Source organism: Lithobates pipiens, unplaced genomic scaffold, assembly GCF_037356315.1.
Source record: "Lithobates pipiens isolate NorthernLeopardFrog02 unplaced genomic scaffold, aLitPip1_a1.2 Scaffold_25, whole genome shotgun sequence".
Classification (NCBI taxonomy): domain Eukaryota; kingdom Metazoa; phylum Chordata; class Amphibia; order Anura; family Ranidae; genus Lithobates; species Lithobates pipiens.
Genome location: NW_027507787.1, coordinates 198906110 through 198930889, shown reverse-complemented (window position 1 = coordinate 198930889; position 24780 = coordinate 198906110). Strand labels below are relative to the sequence as shown.

At 46.0% G+C, this 24780-nt stretch overlaps 1 protein-coding gene across 1 annotated transcript in view; it reads left to right on the top strand.

Annotated features, from left to right (window-relative positions):
• The first annotated feature begins 653 nt into the window (after positions 1-653).
• The window catches only part of NRBF2 (nuclear receptor binding factor 2), a 41747-nt gene continuing 17620 nt past the window's right edge, over positions 654-24780 (top strand). The window contains exons 1-2 of the mRNA XM_077455419.1: positions 654-842; positions 22975-23059. Coding sequence (XP_077311545.1) covers positions 813-842; positions 22975-23059 — 115 coding nt within the window. The 5' untranslated portion in view covers positions 654-812. The remainder of the gene's footprint in view (positions 843-22974; positions 23060-24780) is intronic.

The following is a 24780-nucleotide window of genomic DNA, read 5'->3' as shown; positions in this document are numbered from 1 at the left end:
GCCTTAATCTAGACTTACCTGTAGGTCAAAGTGGTTTGTAAGGGTTTACAACCACTTTAAGGCTTACCTGTAGGTCCAAGAAATATCTCCTAAACCTACACGGTTTAGGAGATATTTGCAAATGACAAGCACCGATGTCTACGGTGCATGCACACTAAGCATGCCGCTGCTAACGGTTATCATGCCTGGAGTGATGTCATCACGGCTCTGGCCAGTCACATCGCTAGAGCCGCGATACCAGGAATCCCCTCCGGCATTGGAGGAGGACAATGAGGATCGATTTGGGGGCTTCCATCTCAGGTAAGTTATTCATAATGAGCTAGCTCATTACGCCTTTGCCTTGCAGGGTCTATTTTTATTTTTATTAAGGCTTTACTTCCTCTTTAAATGGCAGCGACACTTTCCCTAATCCCTACACGAGTGAACTGAGCACTGAGCACAGTGTGGTGACTGGTGAGGAGTGAGGGGGGGAGGGGGATTTCATTCACAAAGTGTAGCTATCCTTTACATCAGTTCTACATCACAGCGCCGCCTAGCGACCAGCACCGCTTTCCAGCTCAGGACGCCGCCGCTGTATCTATAACAACCAATCAGCATGTAACTCCTCCCCTTTCAGGTGTCACCGGCGTTCCGGGCCCCGCAGAGTGTGACGACAGGTCGGGGCGGGGCCTGAGGCGGAAGTTGTTGTTGATGCTGCAGTGGAGGTTGGTGTCAGTGTTGACAGAGCCGGGATCAGAGCCCGAGGTTTCCCCCCGAGAGCCGCGGGGACAGACAGGACCGATGAGCCGACACTCTCCCGTCTAGCGGGCTCTATGGAAGTGATGGAGAGTCCTCTCAATCTGGTGAGTGTCCCGTGTTCACCCCTCCCGGATGTCCCTGACAGCTGGCAGTCCTGGGGAGGGGGAGGCTGGGCTCCTAGGGAGAGGAGGGGGAGATACGGTGCCCTGGAGGGCCACAAAGGTGAGCAGGGTGGGCATAGGTGACCTCAGGGGGGAGGGGGGGCTGAGTGTAGGGGGTCTGCTCATAGGGACCACCTATACAAACCCTGCTACTACAACATACCCCCCACCTGTGTGTATAACCGAGGAAAGGGCTGGCCTGTGTGCATAACAGAGGAAGCTTGCTCAGTGATAGAAGAGCCCCCATACACAGTACAATCATCTCTTACTAGAACTATCCAATCAGACAGGAGGTTGTACAATCACATGGGAATGTGTGTGGTGAACTGTAAGCAGCCCACATTTGTGAGGAGTGAAGGACGTCTGCTACCCCCCTCCCCCCTCCTCTGTGCGTCTTCTGGGTGCTGGAGATCTTTTTGGCCGCTGTAAATCTGCAGCAGAGCAAGGACTGGTAGTGAGGTGGGTGGTGAATTTTAAAGGGGTTGTAAAGGTAAAAGTTTTTTCACCTTAATACATTCTATGCATTAAGGTGAAAAAACATCCAACAATGCCGGCCCCCCCATTTTACTTACCTGACCCCTCGAAAGTCCTGCGCTTGCCCCTGACATCCTCTTCGCCGCTTAGCCTGGCCGTTGATTGGTTACAGTGGATGGATTGAAAGCAGCGCAGCCACTGGCTTGTGCTGCTAGCAATCACATCCAATGACGTGGCGGTGGGGCCCAGTGTTACAATGAGCAGCTATGGCCGCCGGCTGTATCACGGGAGCGCTAAGGATGAGCTCCGGGGTGTTCACATGGTCCATGTGCAGAGTCCGCCCGCAAGTTGGCGCAGCAATGCGCTAATCACAGGCAGTGAGACATTGCCCCGATGTGCGGCTGCAGAGATCGGGAAATGTCTCTCTGCCTGTGATTAGCGCAGCGCAGTGCCGACTTCCTGGCGGGCTCTGCACGTGGCATATGCGAACATGCTGGAGCTCATGCCTACTCCTCACCATGCGAGGGAGCTCACATGGGAAGTTCTTGCAGGGGGGAAGCCGAGACAACCACCAAGGGACCCCAGAAGAGCAGGTTCGGGGCCACTCTGCAAAACAAGGTGCACAGTGGAGGTAAGTATAACATGTTATTTAAAAAAAAATAAAAAATGACCTTTACAACCCCTATAACCCCCCCCTTTCCCCCTCCCCCCTCTTTCTCTTTACAAGCTAGAATTTCTTTAAAAAAACAGTTTTTCTAATGATGGATTTGTTTTTATTATTATTATTATTATTATTATTATAAAGGATTTATATAGCACTGACAGTTTACACAGCACTTTACCACATAAGGGCAGAGAGCACAATAATGTTTAATAGAGGAGGAATCAGAGGGTCCTGCTCCTTTAGAGTTTACAATCTAAGGAAGAGGGGGAGGAGGTCAGAGACGATACAAAAGGTGAAAGCTGTGGGGGGATGGGCTGGTGGAAAAAATAAAAGTACAGATGTTAGGGCTGGGTGGGGCGCAGGGTAGGCCTCTCTGAAGAGATGAGTTTTCAGGCTAAATCTGGCCATAGATGGCCCGGGTCCGATAGGAAAAAAAAAACTCAAAGGATTCCCCAGGGTTGCCTCCTCATCCATTTTAAACCCAAACATATTAATTAGACAGGTTCTGAGGCTGATTAACCACTTCCTGCCCAAAAATAGCAAACTGACTGAGCATCATATAAAATCCAGCAGGATAAGGCGCGATCGTGCACCCTAGGGGGCATGCAGTGCGGTGATCAGTGGTTGCGTCAGTCCGACCGATCTCGGTAAAGAGCCTCTGACGGAGGCTCTTTACAACGTTATAAGCCATGTCCAATCACGGCTGATTACGATGTAAAAACTGGAAGAGCGGATGCGAGTAGAGGAGAGCCAGTCGGCGGCTCCCCTGATGGGGCGGGGGGGGGGGGGGGGTTGGGTCTGTGCTGTTTGTTTATCAGCACAGCCCCCCTGCAGATGCCTGCCCAGGACCACCAGGATGCCACTCTAGACCATCAGGCAGCTGCCAATCAGTGGCCATTAAAAATGCCTGCCAGTACCACCTATCAATGCCCATTGTCAGTGCCATCTCATTGGTGCCACCTTATCAGTGCCCTTCAGTGAAGGAGAAAACATACTTTTTTACAATATTTTATAACGGTAACAAAAATCTTCTTTTTTTTTTTTTTTTCAGTTTTTTCGGGATGGGGGTGTAAGTGTCTGGTATTGAAGTGGTTAAGGTTGATGATTAACCCTTTCATGACTAAGCCTGTTTCTGATATTTGGTGTTTACAAGTTAAAATCCGTATTTTGTTGCTAGAAAATTACTTAGAACCCCCAAATATATAGCCACTGGGAGGCCCGGGGAAGAGCGGTGAGAGGCAGGGACGTCCCCTCCTGCTCCTTCGGGATAACAATCGAGTGGCTTTTAGCCGCATCGGTTGTTATCCTCAGAAAGCCAATCGCTAAACAGTACCTCAGCTTTCGGGAGTTATACCGGGATGATGCCCGCAGCTGCGGGCATCATCCCGGTATAACTCCCGAAAGCTGAGTACGCACATCTGTGTACGCTCGGCGGGAATGGGTTAAACTCACTCGGTGCCTTATCTGCATTAAATTGGACCCAGAACCTGTGTAAGTCATGTGTGTTCGGGTTTAAAGGGGTCAAGTGGCAACCCTAATCCCCCCCCCCCCTATTAACACAAGGGAGGTGAATGGGGGGGATCCTTCCTGCTGGGCCATTGTATTCTGACATTAGGACTCCTCCGCTGTCAGAACACACTGATCAGCGCTGCACCTGATTGGCTGCAAGTGCTGACCGATCGAAAATATACCAACAGTCCCGTTTAAGTGGAGCAGATGATTTAGATCAACTCCTCTCAAATGGCAATTGCCATAGATAGAAATTTTGTCCAGTCCAGCCCAATTTTGATCCATCTATGGCCAGCTTGAAGCAGAACTGCACTCTAAGGCCCCTTTCACACTGGGGCGGTGCGGGCGTCGACGGTAAAGCGCCGCTATTTTTAGCGGCGCTTTAACATTGTTTTAGTGGCGGTCTGTGGCTGCTAGCGGGGCGGTTTTAACCCCCACTAGCGACCAAAAAAGGGTTAAAACAGCCCACAAAGCGCTGCTGCAGTGGAGCTTTGCCGGCGGTATAGCCGCGCTGCCCTATTGATTTCAATGGGTAGGAGCGGTGAATACACCACTCCTTTCACCGCTCCAAAGATGCGGCTAGCAGGACTTTTTTCAACGTCCTGCTAGCGCACCGAAAGGGGCCGGTTTTTCAGGCACTACACAGGCGCTATTTTTAGCACTGTAGCGCCTGAAAACCGCCCCAGTGTGAAAGGGGCCTAAAGGGGGACATTCCGCTTTATGTTCTCCCCCACCTCCTCTACAACATTTGGCATATTCAGATTTTTTTTGGGGGCGTGGAAATAGTTTTGATAGCTACTTGGAATTTTGCCCTCTACTTCCTCTTTGCCCACAGTCTTCTGGGACACGTCACTGGTCCTAGAAAGCTGAAGAACCAATCACAAGGTGCAGGTGCAGTGAGAAGCCAGATGTGAAGCAGCAATGGGTCACAGCTGGTGCTGGGGACCCAAAGACTGACTAAGAACTGGCCTGCGTGAGAACAGTTCTGGATCCTTGGACTGGTAAGTGTTCCTTTATGAAATGTCAGTAGCTACAGTATTTGTAGCTGCTGATTATTTTTATTTTTTTTTTCTCTCCTGGGTGAAGATCCACATTAAATTCACCTTGTCAATAAAATACGTTATGTAGTCGGGGGGGTACTTTAAACACTGTGCAGGTTTGTAATATGCTTACCAGTAGGCCACACCAGTACCCCCAAATCCTCTCCTACAAACTCCCACTGTAAGCTTTGATATGCTCATGTGAGGGCCGTATTTACCCGCAGAGATTGACATCAATGGGACTGTCTGCATGGCTATGTACAGAACACATATATATCCCAGTGTAGGACACGACCCTCACGCAGGCATACACTGTAGTGCACTCCATGTGAATGAGGCCCAAGACCCCATACACACTATTTGACTTTCTGCAGATTTTTGTCTCCAGATTTAGCTAAACCATATAATGAGGTCAAACCTTATGGCCTCATGCATACTGGACATTTTTACAGCAGCCATTTTTGGCAGTAGGCTTTTTTTTCTACAGTCATTAAACTCTCCATCATGTTATCCTATGCACACGTAGGCTGTTCTCAGCAGTTTTGGGCAGTAACGTTTTTGAGCAGTAAAAAAACCCTCAAAACTAGTGGGTTCTGAGACATTTTTCAGCTGTAAAAATGAACTAACGCGTTTAATGTTTTTGATCCATGAAAAAAAAATATATATATATTTTTTTTCTTAAAAACAAAAAATGCTAACGTGGAAAAATGCTAAACGCTATTGCAAAAACGTTGAAAAACTCACTGCAAAGCTACTGGCGTTTTTAGAACGTTATTTTACCATTCAGTGTGCATGAGGCCTAAGAGCTTTGATTTGTATGCTATCAGGCAGGTTTTGGAAAATCTGAAGACAAAAATCTGCAGAAAATCTAAGCCCTTGTACACACGGTTGGAGATTCCGACAGAATGTGTCCGATCGGAGCGTTTTGTCGGATATTCCGACTCCGTGTGGTCTGCATCGGACTGATTCCGTCGGAATATCCGTCGGACCAAATTTTCCAACTTGCCGGAAATATTTTCAGACAAAATGCACCGATCGGACATACTCCGATCATGTGTAGAGAATTCCGATCGGACAAAGTGCCACGTATGCTCAGATCAAATTCCTACATCAAAGCTATTGGCTACTTGCCTGAACTTAGTCCCATCGTAACGAAATTACGGCATCACGTTCTGAAAGATCGGATTTTCCGACAACTTTGTCCGACCGTGTGTATGCAACAGTTTCGGACAAGATGCGACGCATTTGGTTGTCGGAATCTCCGACTGTGTGTACAAGGGCTAATAGTGTGTATGGGGCTTTAAGGTCAGGATCTGGAATGCTCTGTGCATTGCGCACCTGCCCCCGGCATCACAGGAAAGGTTCACCTCCCTCCATTCATTGTTTACATTTTATTTGTGGAGGAGGGGGTGGAAAATTCGGGCACTCTTGATGAGTGCTGTCTCGGCTCCATTAACTTGCCCCCTCCCACTCTGAAAGATTACAGTGGGGGGGTTTCCAGGATCAGAATTGGGAGGCAGACAACAGCACAAGGGAACAAAGCCATTGTTTGATAGTAATGTCCCTTTTGCTGATTTTATTTATTTTGTAGGCTTTAAGCTGGTCATACACTCTATGATCTAATTCTCCTTTTAGAGTTCCCAACACTATGCAATATGGAGACCTGGACAGTCCATTCAATTAGTATTAAATCAGGCCATTGTGCTACATAGCTGATAGTAGATCGAAACAAGATTGTACAAACACATTGTATGAAATATGGTGATCCATAAACTTAGGCAAGCTAGGGACACCTCTCTGATCTGGTCAGTGATGAAGCGACTACATAGGAAAAGGTAAGTGATCAGACATCAGCTTAAGGCCCCAATCTTACCATCTTTTTGTAGTACTGCACAGCAACACACATTGCGTGCATTGTTGTGTTGCGGTTTTGTCATTATAAATGGCACTCCATGCATCAGCTGTGCAACAACGTACATCAGTGTGTTGCCATACATTGCGATGAAATACATGTCTGTCATCGGGTGTATTTGGTGCCATTCATAATGAATTTCTGCTGATTACCACAAACGGTGTGAATGGCCTAGTCCACCTTGCTATTGGTCACGGTTCTTCAGAAAAAAACTCAAGACCCACCTCTTCTAAGAAGCAGGACAACACTGGACGGATCAAGCGCCTTGAGGCGATTCGGTTTGCATTTTGCAGCGCTATACAAATCATTCATTCACTGTTCTGGTCTGCCCCATTAGGCAATAGAAAGGCCTTGGAGGTGGTTGCTTTTTTTTTTTTTTTTTTTTTTTTTTTTTTTTTTTTTTTGTGGGCTTGGGGATCAAGCTGACAAAAATTAGAGTACCACCTTTTTGGATTCAATGACAGTGAATGAAGCATGTTCATTACCTTTGCACCCTCAGTTCACAGATCTACATCTATCCTTGCTGTGCTTAGGTCTTGTATCACAGTTGTCTGAGGCTTTCCAAGCACTTCATGTATATAAATGAATGCTTTAAGCAAAGCTTTAGCCTCATAATGTTGAAATGAACATGGACTGATTTGCTGGTCTACATGAACTTCTCGGCCTTCATTTTTGTTGGGAGGGTCTCTACCTGGAAGAGGCAGGGAAGGTATTTATATGCAGGTGCTAAGATGCTCATTTGCTTTACTGCAGACCAGCATGTGCTGTGATCTTGTATAACTAGCTATTATGTCTAAAAGGTTCTGTCATTCTTTATAGTCACTCTCTATTGTCCTCTTTCTAGTGCAGGTTGGAAAAAGAACCCGATTTGCCAAGGTCAATACATGAGCTTTAGGAACACTTCTGTTTATGAAGAGCCAGCAGCATTTGAATGATTTGATCATAGTACTTCGGTACATATTATAGCTAATGAAACAGAGTTCACCTTTTTAGTTACCGGTAGTTTTCTAAGAAATGGCTATAGCCATTGGCCCAGTGCACAGATAAAAATATACCTTAAAGTGGTTGTAAACCCTTACAAACCACTTTGACCTACAGGTAAGCCTAGATTAAGGCTTACCTGTAGGTCCAAGAAATATCTCCTAAACCTATACGGTTTAGGAGATATTTGCCCGAAGACAGGCACCTGTCTACGGCGCATGCGCCGTAGACAGCGGCGCGCAGGCGCACTGAGCGTGGCATTTCCAACAACGGAGCTGCCGCACGTGTCGGCTCTCGTGCGCATGCGCGGGAGTGACGTCATCGCAGCTTCGCCGAATGACAGCGGCGGAGCTGCGAGACCCCACCGAGAAGATGGATGCGCCGGACTACAGGGGACAGCGGTGACATCGCTGGCTCCTGTGTCAGGTAAGTGACACATAATGGGCTACTATGCGATGCATAGTAGTCCATTATGCTTTGCCTTTGCAGGGAATGAAAGAGGAAGTAAACTCATCAGGGTTTACTTCCTCTTTAAAGGCAGACAGACTGTCTACGTGTTTTTCCAGGCAGCACTGAGATTTGGATTTGCTGACTCCCTTAGCAGATGAAGTTTGTGCTTGGTTGACATGAAAGTACATATGTAGCAGTGGTCATTAAAATCTTCCAGCATGGAGGGAAATTCTATTTGGTTTACATCAGTATTAGTATCCTGGTTTACATCAGTCAACCGGGACGAACAAGGTAGAGCTCATCCTGCCCTGTGCAGAACTTTGAGTTCCAGCCCTGACAGCTGTTTGTTTCTGCCATAGACAGTTGGGAGGTGATTACCTTGGCTGTCAGTGTCTGGACCCGGGAGAGTGGTCTCTGCACCCACAGATGTTCTTGGACCTGTGTTGCAAGTGGGGGATGTTGAATGTGCACCGCCTGGCCTCCCAGGTTGAACAAAAGATTAGAGAGGTTTGTATTCAGTCCTGCCAATATTCCTATCGCACACGTTCCTGGAAAGTATGGCTCTTAAAATAATGGGTGGTGTAGCGATTACCAGTTGGGTCCTGGAAACATCAAGCAAGTGAACATATTCTCCAGCACAGCATGGATCAACACTTCTGTCCAAAGGTTTTATATTGAGAGAGATCACATCACAGAGCTAAGTGCAACGCTTCGGAGCCACGCAGGGCCCCTTCATCAGTCATGTGATCGGGTTTTGTATTCAAGTCTAGGGAATGGCTGAAGCAACGGGTGCTCTAGTGGCTCAGTGAAATGTTTTCCTCTGCTGCCCATAGATCTAGTTTGGGGGTATTCAAGTGATTCTCATTGCTCATGATTGGCCCAGTTGCATGTGGTACGGTGAACTGGTAAGGCTGGGAGCTCTGCAACACTGTCAAAAATCTGCTGTCCAAAATATTCCTTTATCACCCTTTTGAGTTTCTGGTTTTAACAGCAGACTATTGAAGCCCAGGTTCTAAGACAGGGAAATCAAAACTTGTGATTCCTATGATGCTCAGGGCTAGTAAGTACACTTCCTGCAAAGTCTGCCATATGACCTGGAAGGTGTATTTTACTTGGTGTAAAAAATTTTTTTTGCATTTGTGAACCAACACTTTGCTCTTAGTCATGGGACAGATCTCTTCTCTTTCTATTCTGCTTCAGAAACTGTTGACTTCCTATTCTTTTAACCACTTCGTATCCAGGCTAATTCTGACATTTCTCTCCTACGTGTAAAATTCATAATTTTTTTTGCTAGAAAATTACATAGAACCCTCAAACATTATATATGTTTTTTTTAGCAAAGACCCTAGAGAATACAATGGCGGTTGTTGCAACTTTTTATCTTGAACGGTATTTGCGCAGCAATTTTTCGAACGTGTTTGTTTGTTTGTTTTTTTTTTTCAGAAAAACTGTTTCATGCTTAAAAAAAAAAAAACAGTAAAGTTAGATTTTTTTTTTTTTTTTTTTGCATAATGTGATTGATGAAGATAGGCCGAGTAAACGGATACCCAACATGTCACGCTTCAAAATTGCACACGCTTGCGGAATGGCGCCAAACTTTGATATTTAAAAATCCCCATAGGCGACGCTTTAAATTGTTTTACTGGTTACATGTTTTGCATTACAGAGGAGGTCTAGGGCTAGAATTATTGCTCCCACTCCAACGTTCGCAGGAATACCTCACGTGTGGTTTGCACACCGTTTGTGGGCGGGACTTACGTAAACATCCCTTGTAATAGGAATATGGCACGATCGGACCTATTTACAGTGAGATATCAGCTCTAGGCTGGGAAGCCTAAAATAAAAAAAATAAACGATCCTGGGCTTCCCAGCCAAGGTGGCGCCGTTATTTTGAATGCAGAGGCCGGGCGTGACGTCATTGAATGCAGAGGCCGGGCGCGCCCAGCCTCCGAGCGATCATAGAGACTCCGGGGACCATCTGGTCCACCGGAAATCTCTATGGTATCATCCGGGGGCCGATGGAAACGGTGAGTCTGTAGAAGCACTGAAGGGCGGCGGGAGGGGGGGCATCCCCTCCCACTGCCCGTAAGAACGATCAAGCGGCGGAACAGCCACTATGATCATTCTTATGGTGCAGGGAATCGCCAGCTGAAAATGCCGGTATCTGAATGATGTCTGTGGCCTCAGGCATCATTCAGATATAACCACTGAAAGTCGAGGCCGTCCCAGGACATCCACCCGGCGCGAAGTGGTTAATAATGCCTTTGTGCAGGGGTGGTGCCCCTAGTCCAATTTCCTGTGACTCTGGAGGAATATAAATCTTGTTACATAGTGGGTGAGGTTGAAAAAAAAAGTCCATCAAGTTCAACTTATTTGTGTGATTATATGTCGGTAGTAACTTGTATATCCCTGTATGTTGTGGTCATTCAGGTGCTTATCTAATAGTTGTTTGAAACTATCGCTACGGGTGATACCACCACCCGTGAAAGGGGAATTCCACATCCTTACTGCTCTTACAGTAAAGAACCCTCTAGTTTTAAGGTTAAACCTCCTTTTCTTCTAACTTTATACAGTGGCTTTGTCTGTTTAACATGTCTTGTTAAATCCCCTTCCCCAAAAATTTTCAAGCATCTTCTTCAAAGAGAGTAAGTTCAGTGCTCGCAACCTTTCCTTATAACTAATATTCTCCAAACCCTTTTATTAGCTTTGTTGCCCTTCTTTGTACTCACTCCATTTCCAGTACATCCTTCTTGAGGACTGGTGCCCAGAACTGGACAGCACACTCCAGGTGCGGCCGGACCAGAGTCTTGTAGAGCGGGAGAATTATTGTTTTTATCTCTGGAGTTGATCCCCTTTTTAATGCATGCTAATATTCTGTTTGCTTTGTTAGCAGCAGCTTGGCATTGCATGCCATTGCTGAGCCTATCATCTACTAGGACCCCCAGGTCCTCTTCCATCCTAGATTCCCCCAGAGATTCTCCCCCCAATGTATAGATTGCATTCATATTTATTTATCGTACATCACGGGACACAGAGCAGCATAGTAATTACTATGTGGGTCATAGGCCACCTTCAGGTGATGGACACTGGCACACCCAAGACAGGAAGCTGCCTCCCTATATAACCCCATCCCATACAGGGAGTACCTCAGTTTTTTCATCAGTGTCTAAGGTGTTGGTCACGGTTATAGAAATGCAATGAAGAGCTCCGCTGGAAGGATCCTTACTGGATCAAACGGCCTTTGCAGACCAGATCCATCCAAAGTGCCACTGAGGCCAAAGTGGATGGAACCCGGGCCTAGTGAACGAAGAACTAGGTTTTGCCTGTAGCGCCTCTCCTTGGAGGATTGGACTCTGGGATCCAGTGCTTTGGTCATGCATCTAATACAATAGTTTTCTGGCACAGTGCTATACTGGTCCAAGGGAGTGGACCCCCTGATAAAAAGGGACCCGGTCCTTGAAGGTTTTTTAAATGTAGCTCGCCGTGATGGGTGAAGGTTGGGTCTGTTCGGTTACCAGCAGAATCCTGCGGTGGGGAAAAGGTAAGTGAAGATTCCAAAGGAACTTTAAGTTCACTTATGGATTTCTTCTTTTGAGTAAATGTGGTCATGCCTAGTTTTTACCAATAGAGGGTGTGAGGGCGCATACCTTTTTTACATGCTTCTCCAGTATCTTGCTCTTTTTAAGCAGGAGGCAGCATGCTTAGTCTAAGCCACCAGGAGGATATTGCAGGAGGGGATTCTTAGATGTTCAATGGATAAGCTTGGCACCTTCCACATGCGGCATTCTTCTCCCCCCCCCCCCCCCCTTAAAATCTTTAAATAATAGGACGTGTTGGGGGAGGGAAAGGGGTGTGGCGCCATGTGCATTACATAAGGCAGCCCCTTGTAAGTGCAGCTGGCTAAACCAAATGGTCACAGGAGCAGTGGGGACATGTAAGCTGGTGCATACAGGCATTTCCAGGACACACTTACTCAGCATCAGGCTGAGAATTAATAGTAACATTTTATTTGCTGGACTATAGCTCAGCAGGTGGTGCTTTTTTTTGTTTCTTTTAGTACCTCTGCTTTTATGCTTAGGACTATGGCTTCCAAGAAGGGGGATACAAACACCTCGAAGGTACCAATTGCATCACATTTGGGCACTGAGGATCTTAATCACGCTCTCCGCAATGCTATCTTCCCCTAAAGGACCAGAAGTGGCTGGCCAGGGTGAGCTATTGGGACCATTAGGTGTTGCAGATGTTTCCAACATTTCATGTAACGGAGGACGTTTCATCCTCGGCTCTGGTGGGGTTAGAAGAAAGGTGAGCTGCTTTAATCGCATCTTTCCTCCAAAGTAGGAGCGCGATAGATCCCCAGGCCCTTTAACAAGGGAGCAGTGGGCGGAGGAGGATGAGTTGCCATCGGGAGGAGGGACAGACTAGTGGCTCTTCTTTTGAGAAGTCCACTGTGGAAGAACCCTTTTCAGCCTCGCAATCTGAAAAATTGCTGGTGAAATCCCTTACAGAAATGGTCCGTTCTGCTTTCAAGCAGCCCCTGAGTCTGCCGAAAGGCCCGTTTCTTCCTTGGGTTCTCTAAAACCTCCTCAGGTTCTGCATGCCTTTCCTTTTCATCCATCGCTGGAGCAACTTGTATATGCTGAGTGGGATCACCCAGATGAGCATTATCTCCCTCATAAAAGGTTTTCAGCACTTTATCCCATGGAGGAAAGATTCACTAAAAAATGTAATATACCAGCAGTTGACGCTGCTATATCCTGTGTGAATAAAAAAAGTTTAACTTGTCCAGTAGACAATGCTCAAATGTTTAGGGATCCAACAGATAAGAGATTGGAATTCTTATTGAAAACCTCTTTTTCCTTGGCAAGTGCAGTAACTCAATCTGCAGTTGCTGCAATAGGCATTTGTCAATCCCTAAAAGACCAGTTTAAACAGGCTCTCACGGTGGTCCCTGTTCAACAGGCCCGGGACTTAGCCAAGCTGCCAAGGGCATTATATTTTGCAATTGATGCCATTAAGGATTCTGTTCATCAGGCGTCACGCCTTACGCTCTTGCTAGTGCATATGCATAGGATCCTGTGGTTGAAAAATTGGTCAGTCGAAGCACTGTGCAAAAAAACTCCTGGCTGGGTTTCCTTTTCATGGGGAACGGCTGTTTGGGGATGATTTGGACAAATACATCCAAAAAGTTTCAAATGGGGAAAAGTACCCTTTTACCAGTTAAGAGAAAGGAGTAAATGTCCCTCCTTTAAACAGGCTTCTTCTCCAGGGGCATCAGCCGCTAGGCAGTCGCGACGGCCTCCGCCATCAGGTTCAAGAGGTAAACCTCAAGGCCAAGCCCAGGGACAGAAAAAGTCCTGGGGGGAAGCCTACAAAACAGAATTCTAAGACCTCTTTATGAAGGGGCGCCCCCTCTCGCTCGGGTAGGGGGAAGACTTCTGCAGTTCTCAGGAGTAGGAAGAGATTACGTAAAAAAATTACTTTATCAAGGCGACCCTTGATAAAATCACGTGACATAAGGCATCGGGAGGAGCCAGTGAAGTCATCCACGATGTCTCTGTACAACACATCGGACGCTGTGTGTGGATTGTTTAGAGCAGCTGATTCTTCAAAAGCACTGGTATTGGTCATCTACATGTAAGTGGATTGGCGTGTGTTTAATTGAACCTTGTAAGAAGATGATCATTGTGCAATGATTGCTCTTTGTTTTTCATGATATTTATGCAAACTGATTAACTTTTGAAGAACTAGAGAATTTTGTGTAAAAGGAGAAACTCAAAGGAGGATTGAGCCTGAATACCTGAAATATTGTGGATATGGTCCATAATTCATAAGATATATCCTTGTGGAAGTATATTGAGAACCTTTTTGCTAATGTATATAGTGCAATACTAGGGACCAGTGAGAGCCTGTTTAAAATCAATTATTTTTCTGCTTGTGAAGGTGTATGTGGTAGTCCTTAATTTTTTTTTTTTTTTTTAATACCGCATCAGTGCTTTGGTACACACCTTTGTATTATGAGGATATCTATCACCTTTGGATGCAGTGTGCTGCAAGCAGCAGTATAGGTCCTCAAGTCTGACGGCGCCCTGTTTGTTGTGTCTCCCTTCCTTCCAAATAGCATTGCTTTGGGACATCCCACATGGTAATTACTATGTTGCTCTTTGTCCTGTGAAGTAAGAAAATAGGATTTTTATAACTTGTTAAATCCTTCTCTTGGAGTTCACCATGGGACACAGAGGTCCCTCCCCTCTTTTTGGGATTTATGTATACTGCCTTGCTACAAAAACTGAGGTACTCCCTGTATGGGAGGGGTTATATAGGGAGGCAACTTCCTGTCTTGGGTGTGCCAGCATCTATCACATAAAGGTGGCCTATAACCCACACAGTAATTACTGTGCTGCTCTGTGTCCCGTGATGTACTCCAAGAAGGGGGCCTTGTTCTTCAGGAGGTCTCATTTGAACCAGAGAAAATCTTCTCTACACTTCCACAAGATTTCCTGTGTCTGAGCTGGTGGCTTTATTCTGAGAGGATTTTTTTTGGCCTTGCACAAGGGCAAAGTGGTATTAAGGCCCTGGAATTCTTTCTTTCCAAGATAGCCTTTGTGATCTAACTTGGGCCTCCCACATACTGCTGCTCTTAACTTGCGTTTAGGAGCTTTTGGTGTTGGGTTTTTTTTTTTTTTTTTTTTTTTTACCAAAGCCCCTGAACTCCATTCAATAAAGGCCTATGTGCCCTTGCCAACATTGGGCTTTTACCAGAGTTTAGAGGCAGGCAGAAAAACTCCAAACACAGCAAAAACCCACATTTAGTACTTCAGAGTTTATTTTAATGGCCAGAATAAATAAATGCTGGTCAATGAAATAAACACCCAAACCCCAAACACTGCTAAACGTGTCTAAACTGATTTGAAAAAATGCAGCTTAGGGGAGTTCATCCCGCTGTTCTCTCATCTCACCTTCCAGGATGACAACACTTGAGAGATGACAGGCTTCTCCCTACAGGAAAAACAATCCGATCACAGCTGTTTAAAAGGCCCCACCTTACCCCTTGTCCTCCAGCATTGATTGTTTCTCCCACGGTGAAACGTCAATCAAAAGAACAGAAAGGTAAAGAAGTTTTTCTCTATTTCTGAGGAAAGAGAGTCAGAGGGCCTGGATGCCCTAGCACAGAGCTGGAACTTCCAGTTGGCTTATGCCTTTCTCTCTCTGGCACTGATTACTCGAGTCATTCATAAACTCAGTCAGTCCCTTTGCCTATTCCTCCTAGTGGCCCTGTGGTAGCTGAGGAGGGCTTGGTTTGCGACCTTGAAAGCGCTGTCAGTAGCCCCTCCTTGGAAGCTCCTGGACCTTCTCTCTCAGGGTCCAGTGCTACACCCCAGACCTGAGTTGTTTTTTTTTTTTTTTCACCTGGTTGCCTGGTTAGTGAGTGCCAGATCCTCATGAATAAGGGTTGCTCAGACAGTGATAGACACCCTCTCCTCTTGAGCAGGAAGCCGGTAACAGGGAAGATGTACTCGAAAATATGGAAAATCTTTCTTTTGTACTTTGGTGTAAGCGAAAACAGATGAACAGATCAGGATGAGGTAGAGAAGGGTGTGACTCAACACCCTTCAAGTACAAGTGGCAGCTCTTTCTGTTTTTTCTTGACGCTAGAATAGCGAAGGAACCTTTAAGCTCTTGTACACACGGTCTGAGATTCCGACGGAATATTTCCTATCGGACCGTTTTGTCGGATATTCCGACTGTGTGTGGTCTGCATCAGACTGTTTCCGTCAGAATATCCGACGGACCAACTTTTCCAACTTGCCGGTAAAATTTTCTGACAAAATGCTCCTATCGGACATACTCCGCTCATGTGTAGCCTACTCCGATGGACAAAGTGCCACGCATGCTCAGATCAAATTCCTAGACCAAAGCTATTGGCTACTAGCCTGAACGTAGTCCCGTCCTAACGAAATAACATCATCACGTTATGTACAATCAGATTTTCCGACAACTGAGTCCGACCGTGTGTATGCAACATCACTTCCGGACCTCTTCCGGAATTAATCACTATGACGGATTTGGTTGTCGGAATCTCCGACCGTGTGCACGGAGGCTAAAAGATTTTTGGTGGCCAGAGATGGGGCTACCCCTGTCAAGAAAGATAGGTTGCCCTTGGGACCTAATGAGGGTATTAGAGGCTTTATCTTTGACCCCTTTGAACCCTTAGAAGAAGTTTCATTTTTTTTTTTTACTTTAAAATTAGCCTTCCTCCTAGCTATTACTCCAGCCAGAAGGGTAGGGGACTTACAGGGTCTAACCATTAAGAACCCTGTTTTTGTCGATTCTATCAGACAGGATCACCCTCAGGCCAGATCCTTTGTATCTACCTAAGGTGTCATCAGCGTTCCATAGGACGTGGGTAATAACCCTTTTTTGTGAGAACCCAAAAAAATGAGGGAGGAAAAGAAATTTCATTGCTTAGACATCAGGGGATGCCTCTTCACTTATCTACAGAGGATAAAGAATTTAGAAAATCTAATCACCTTTTAACCCTCTTCTCTGGAGCAAGGAATAATTAAGCTTCAAAACCTTCAGTTTCTAGGTGGATAAGGCAAGCTATTACAGTAGCATATAAAAGCTCAAGTATACCTGCACCAGCACAGGAAGGCACACTCAACTAAAGCCCTGGCAACCTCCTGGGCTGAAAAAGCAGGAGCCTCCTGGGATCCAATTCGTAGTGCAGCCAGCTGGTCCAGCGAAGACGCAATACCGAATGGAGGTCCTTTCGCAGCAAGACCTAGCCCTCGGTCGGAAAGTGCAACAGGCAGTGGTCCCACCCTAAGGTGGGCCTGCTGATTACTTGATTATCCTCTCATGTGTTGCCATCCTGGAAGGCGAGATGAGAAAACTGACGGTTAGACTTACTGGTTACGGTGTTTCTACAAACCTTCCAGAATGACATGCTTACTTCCCGCCCTGTTAAGGGTGGAGGAGAATGTATACAATAAGTGGTAAGTGCCTAAATGTTTGAAAAAACCCTTGTGAATTGGTTGGGAGAATTACTTCATCTCTTGTGTTGCCATCCCGTAAGGTTCGTAGAAACCCTATTACCGGTGAGTCTAACCGTTCACCTGCCAAGAAAAACAGCGTTTTGAGAAAACAATGTGAATGAGGCCGTGACATGGTCATTGTACTTTTGTCTCTCTCCCTCCCTCCCACTCCCGTTTACCAAAAATAAATTTCTTGCCTTTTGGCTGTAGCTCGGGCTCTGCAAATCTGTCTTTCAGCTGCTGATTCCTTCAGAAATACAGGTTCCCTTTTTGTCTTGATGGGTCAAGAAAAGGTTCTCATTCCACCATATCAAGATGGCGCTTCCAGACCATCATTCAGGCTTATTTTCTAGGTATCAGATTCCTCTTTCCACAAGGACAGTGGGTGCCTCTAGGGCAGTGATGGGGAACCTTGGCACCCCAAATGTTTTAGAACTACATTTCCCATGATGCTCAACTACGCTGCAGAGTGCATGAGCATAATAGGAAATGTAGTTACAAAACATCTGGGTGCCAAGGTTCCCCATCACTTCTCCCGGATATTTTGTCTGTTTCCCGGACATGAGAGGCTGCCACCTGGTCTTGTGTTCACATGTTCTCTAAGTTGTACATTTCCTTCAGGCAGCTCATCTGCTGTTTAATGTTGGTCATGTAAGCAGTTGTTTGCTGTGCTGCCTACCCATCAATTGGATTGCTTTTGGACATCCTGAAGGTTTATAGACTTCTTGTTTCCCTCAATGGACAAGACAAAAATGGGGTTTTTGTACACGCCCTCAATTTTTTTTTTCTTGCATTCCATTCAAGGACACGGGTCCCACCTCTGTGCGCTTACAATCCTGCTGTTGGTGCTGCTTTGCTACAAAACTTTGGTATATTGGTACCGTAGTATGAGGGATTTTACCCTTGAATGCAGTCTTTTGTTTGTGTTTTTGTTTTCTTGCTTGCCAGTGTCCACTTCTTTTTAGATGTCAGTATAACCTGAATGTTTAAGAATTCCCGTGCCTCTCCAATGCACTTCAAGTGAAAAAAAAAACACAAAAAGAGTACAAAAACTAATATACTTATCTATCCTTCCAAGGTCTCATCCAGCTGCATGTTCAACCTTTTATCTATAACTATATGGCGTCCATATGGTCATTATCACAGAGACGTTGAGTGGTCCTATCTGATTTATCATAGTTATCACTTCCCCCAGCGGCCACAGCTAGAGCCAGAAAGATCTGTTACAGTCATTAGGCACAGTAGGTATAAGAAACACTATATCTCAATGTTATAAGTAACACATCTGGGAGGGGAAGGTTCGTGACAAGCACTTGAAGGGGATTTCCATTGTATGACGTGTTCCTTCTCATCAGGTTCACACTAAGAAAAAATATCTTGCCTAGTGTGTATTGCCTGCAGGTTGGTGTTCTGAGTTGGTAAAGGTTCTTATTATGCTTCAAGCTGAGCTCTGGGTACAAAAAACTGTTTATATTTGACTGTAGAGAATTTTTTTTTTCAATTCGCTTTGTGTACACCATATACCTTTTTACAAACGGATATAAGCTTAAAGAGGAAGTAAACCCTGATGGGTTTACTTCCTCTTTCATTCCCTGCAAAGGTAAAGCATATAGTAGTCCATTATGTGTCACTTACCTGACACAGGAGCCAGCGAAGTCACCGTTGTCCCCTGTAGTCCGGCGCATCCATCTTCTCGGTGGGTCTCGCTGCTCCGCCGCTGTCATTCGGCGAAGTTGCGATGACGTCACTCCCACGCATGCAGGAGCTGCCACTCTTGGCATATCGCCGTTGACAGAGGTGCCTGTCTTTCGGCAAATATCTCCTAAACCGTGTAGGTTTAGGAGATATTTCTTGGACCTACAGGTAAGCCTTAATCTAGGCTAACCTGTAGGTCAAAGTTTGTTGTAAGGGTTTACAACAGGGGTCTCAAACTGGTGGCCCTCCAGCTGTTGCAAAACTACAAGCCCCCATGAGGCATTGCAAGGCTGACAGTTACAAGCCTGACTCCCACGGGCAGAGGCATGATGGGATTTGTAGTTTTGCAACAGCTGGAGGGCCGCCAGTTTGAGACCCCTGGTTTACAACCACTTTAACCACTTGCTTACTGGGCACTTAAACCCCCCTCAGTCCCAGACCAATTTTCAGCTTTCAGCGCTGATGCACTTTGAGTGACAATTGCGCGGGCATACAACACTGTACCCAAATGAAATTTTTATCATTTTTTTCCCACAAATAGAGCTTTCTTTTGGTGGTATTTAGTTACAGCTCGGAGTTTTATTTTTTGCTAAACAAACAAAAAAAGATGCAAAAAAAAAAAAAAAAAAAAATCATGTTTTAATAGTTTGTTATAAAATTTTGCAAACGGGTCATTTTTCTCCTTCATTGAAGTGCGCTGATTAGGCGGCACTGATAGGCTGCATTGGTGGGCACTGATGGGCTGCATTGGTGGGCACTGATGGGCTGCATTGGTGGGCACTGATGGGCTGCACTGGTGGGCACTGATAGGCATAGTTAAGGCGGCACTAATAGGCACAGATAAGGCGGCACCGATGGGCACAGATAAGGCGGCACTGATGGGCAAAGATGGGCACAGATAAGATGGCACGGATGGGTGGCACGGATAAGTGGCACGGATGGGTGGCACGGATGGGCACTGATAGGTACCACAGATAGATGGGACTGATGGGCACTGATAGGTGGCACTGATAGGTGGCTCTGATAGGTGGCACTGCTGGGCACTGATGGGCGGCACTGCTGGGCACTGATGGGCGGCACTGCTGGGCACTGATGGGCGGCACTGGGGTGCAGCACCTTTGAGGCAGATTGGGTGGCACTGTGGGGTGGCACTGTGGGGTGGCACTGTGGGGTGGCACTGTGGGTGGCACTGTGGGCACTATGGGCACTGACAGGGGGCACTGACGGGGGGCACTTTTTCTTTTATTTTACTTCAGGATGGCACTGCGGGAGGCAGGTGGGCACAGGCAGGTGGCAGGTGGTCCCTTGTATTGATGGCCGTGATCGGGACTGATGTCCCGATCACGGCCGCCGGTGATCGGCTTTTTTTTTCTCTCCTCACGCTGTCAGCGCGAGGAGGAATAATAGCCGATTACCGGCTCCGTTCTATCACATGATCAGCTGTCATTGGCTGACAGCTGATCACGTGATAAGGGGTCGGGATCGACCCCTTACACGGATCGGTGATCAGGCGAGTCTCACGGACTCGCCGATCACAGAGCGCGCCGCGCGCGCCCCTCAGGGGGCGCGCAGGCCGCTCGTAACCAGGACGACGTCAATAGACGTAGTCCTGAAAATGTAGGTCCGCGCTAATGCCGTCATTTGGCAATAGCGCGGATCTGAAGTGGTTAAGTAGTCTGATCTTGAGTAAATACACAAAGATCAGTAAGATTCGGGTAAAATACACATGCCTTTTTCTATTTGGACCATATTAGTTTAGCTTTAAAGCTCCAGTGAGAGTAAAGTAATTGCTAACAGAGCTGCCAGATAAAAACAGTGTTTGCTCAGAAGCCTTTTCTCTCTTCAGCATACACTTCCAGGGGAGAAACCTGTCATCAGAAATGTTCGCACTGAAAGCTTTGTGTAATGAAGGCTGCAGGTCTGTGCAACATCAAAATGCTGGTTATTGACAACTAGCTTCCTATACCCTACCCAGTCATCACAAACCTTAAACAGACTGACCTTTTGGGCAGAAATTGCATAGAGAGGTTTTATTTTCCTAGCAGCTGTCAGATTGGCTTTACAAGGAAAGGTTGATGTCCTCCATACTGGGCTAATCTGTATGCTGTACATTGTGCAGCCTGTCATTAATATTGATAAGATTTCTGGTTCTAGTCAGGAAGCTGTGTGAGTGCTAGCACCTGTGCATCCCAGCAGCCTCTGGTGACGTAGTGTATATTTTCAACACTGGACATTCCTATGCTGTTCCTCACTTGTTTTGTTTCTGCTAGGTAAGGTTATTCATTAATATATGCCCTGGGCTGCTGACATATTGTCCTGGTGTCATGCTTTTTGCACTCACAAGCCTGCTAAAGTAAGGCCACACTATAATGCTGCTATGTCTTTGTTAGTCCCTGTCTGTATTCAGCAGTATGATGTTAACAACTGGAGGCACCAGGTAGTCTTGTATGTCTGAAATCAGAGATTTTCTCATAGCTATACATTCACCAAGTCCTAAAGCCAGACAGACTAGAATTTTGCAATCACTTTTCTGTTGCATGTTCAAGAACCGCAGGGTTGATTTAATAAAGGCGTAGAGACTGTTGACGGTGAGTCTTTAACAAGCTTAGATGAAGTAGTAATATATAAAAATTTCCATTTCTGGTTTCTCTCGTACTTGATTATTTAAAGTAAGCCACATTTCAGTGAATATATTATTTTATTTTTAAAGTGAACATGCATTGAACAGCCTCTACTACATTGGTAAATCAAACTACTATCTTAAATATCTTAAAATCTTCTAGATTGTACAGGTGGGCTCCTGAAATCTATTCAAGATTGTTTGATTGACTTGTGTCCAACTTCTCTCCCTCACATGATCACTGCTGACTGTCCCCCCTCCATGCTGCTCCGTGTCTCCTTCTCTTCTCTGTGGGTGTGCCCCCCCTCAGTATGAAGAGCGGATGTAGGACCACGGACTGTCCATTCACATAACTGAAACATTGTGTGTGTGTGTGTGTGTGTGTGTGTGTGTATATATATGTATGTATTAGTGATGCACCGAAATTTCGGCCGCCGAAACATATCGGCCAAAAATGCCCTTTTCGGCAATTTGCCGAAAGAGAAAAACGGCCGATAATGGAGCCGAAAATGGGGCGTGGCTTGGGTAGGGGGCGGGGCCCTGCCCCCCGCCCCTGGTGACGCCCATCATGGGGGGTGTATAGCGCAGGAGAGCCGTCTCCGCCGCCTGTTTTGATCACAGCGCCGGGAACATCACAGCTTTCATTTCAATAGCTGTGTGTTCCCGGCCGCGCGCCGTCACACGCAGCCCCTCCCCCTTGTCCGGGCACTTGGATAGACAGATCATCCGCAGGATTGGACGGATGATCTGTCTATCAAAGTGCCCGGACAAGGGGGAGGGGCTGCGTGTGACGGCGCGCGGCCGGGAACACACAGCTATTGAAATGAAAGCTGTGATGTTCCCTGCGCTGTGATCAAACAGGCGGCGGAGGCGGCTCTCTTCCCTGCACACAGTGCACAGGCTGGCTGCAAAATGGCACACAGGCTGCAATGGGACACACTGGGCTGCAATTGGCTGCAATGGGGCACACTGGCTGCAATGGGGCATGCCTCCTGTACCACGTCCTCTGTCTCTGACCATCTCCTATACAGTGTCCCCAGTCTCTGTCCACCTCCTGTACCGTGTCCCAGTCTCTGTCCACCTCCTGTACCGTGTCCCCAGTCTCTGACCACCTCCGTACCGTGTCCCCAGTCTCTGACCACCTCCTGTACCGTGTCCCCAGTCTCTGACCACCTCCTGTACCGTGTCCCCCAGTCTCTGACCACCTCCTGTATAAAAATATTTTTTTAAAACAGTCATTTTCGGTATCGGTGCTGTTTCGGTATCGGTTTCGGTTTTCGGCCTAGTGTATTTTTCATTTTCGGTATCGGTTTCGCCACCAAAAAACCCATTCGGTGCATCCCTAGTATGTATGTATGTGTGTATGTATGTGTATCTATCTACCAAAGGCTCCTAAGCTGCACCTTTTGATACAGAAAGCCGACCAACAGGATCATGTGATCTGTTATTAGAATACAACTTTACGGTACTTTTTTTTTTTTTTTCTGGAGCAATTTGGGTCTTTTGCCTTCCCCTGGATCAACTGTGGGAGTAGGATTGTATAAAAAAAATTTTTTTTTCCTTTCTTTTGGCTGAGCTGGATGGACTTGTCTTTTTTTCAACCAGACTAACTATGTAACAGCAAGGTGATCGTGATTTTTAATGATTCATCACAGCAATGCTAATCCCAGTATCATGTTCTTGTACTTACAGGCACATCAACAAAGCAGGAAAGCAGACAGGTTTCTGGCTACAGGGAAATATGAAGAGGCAATCGCTTGTCACAGGAAAGCTGCTGGTATGTCCTTTATTGGCCTTAATTTTATCATCCAGTGGAGGATTTTATTTGAGTGTTTTTATAGTGTGCATATGGTAACAGGGTTGTATCAACACCTGCCAGGTTGTAAGAGAAAAAGAAACTAAAGAAACCCTTTACACAGACTAGTCATTTCAACAGGACTCTTCTAAAAGATTATATGTGCATTTAAAATATTTAATACAGGTTATTTAAATGTAAAAATCTCACTTGTGTAGACATCCAAAACCCCTGAGGCTGCTGCTAGGTGCCACCATCTTGGATGTGATATCAGAAGACACTCTATAGTATTCTTCACTTCCTTCCTGGCAGCTACACAAAAGATGTAGAGAGGTTAAATGAAAGACAGAGTAGCTGGATCAGCACAGACAGCAATTAGACACTCCCGGAGGAGAGTGGAGAAGGCTACGATATACAAGAAGAGAGAGATGTGCTAGGTAATCTACTCACACTGGAGTAGACCAATTTTCTAGCAAGCTCATAGGCACGCTGCAAGTGAATAAAAAAAAATGTATTAAAAAAAAAAAAAAAAAGCTTGATAATTCTTTGGTTTTACCTGTATTTAAGTTGATGATAGGGTCTCTCTTTAACCACTTCGCGCCCAGGCCAATTCTGACATTTCTCTCCTACATGTAAAATTCATAATTTTTTTTGCTAGAAAATTACATAGAACCCCCAAACATTATTTTTTTTTTTTTTAGCAAAGACCCTAGAGAATACAATACTATTTTTTGGCATAATGTGAAAGATGAAGATACGCCGAGTAAATCAATACCCAACATGTCACGCTTCAAAATTGCACGTGCTCGTGGAATGGCGCCAAACTTTGGTATTTAAAAATCCCCATAGGCGACGATTTAAATTTTTTTTTTTTACTGGTTGCATGTTTTGCGTTAGAGGAGGTCTAGGGCTAGAATTATTGCTCTCGCTCTAACATTTGCGGCGATACCTCGCATGTGTGGTTTGCACACCGTTTTCATAAGTGGGCGGGACTTGCATATGCGTTTGCTTCTGCGTACGAGCTCACGGGCACAGGGGCGCTTTAAATATATATATATTTTTTTATTGTTAATTTTACTTTTATGTTTTTCATTTGGCACTTAAAAAAAACAAACCAAAAAAAAACATTTTGATTACTTTTTATTCCTATTACAAGGAATGTAAACATCCCTTGTAATAGGAATATGGCATGATCGGACCTATTTACAGTGAGATATCTCACCTCTAGGCTGGGAAGCCTAAAATTAAAAAAAGAATCACGGTTTCCCAGCCGAGGCGGCGGTGTTATTTTGAATGCAGAGGCCGGGCGTGACGTCATAACATTGTGCCCGGCCTCCAAACGATCATAGAGACTCCGGCGACCATCTGGTCCACAGGAAATGATCGTTATTCGGGGGGCCAGCGGATCCTGTATCCGACTCGCCGATGGAAGCGGTGAGTCGGTAGAAGCACCGGAGGGCGGCGGGAGGGGGGGTCGTCCCCTCCCACCACCCGTAAGAGCGATCAAGCGGCAGAACAGCCGCTATGATCATTCTTATGGTGCAGGGAATCGCCGGCTGAAAATGCAGATATCTGAATGATGTCTGTAGCCTCAGGCATCTTTCAGATATAACCCCGGAAAGTCGAGGCCGTCCCAGGATGTCCACCCAGGCGCAAAGTGGTTAAAGTGATCCTGAAGTCTTGTGTTTGTGTGTGGGTTTTTT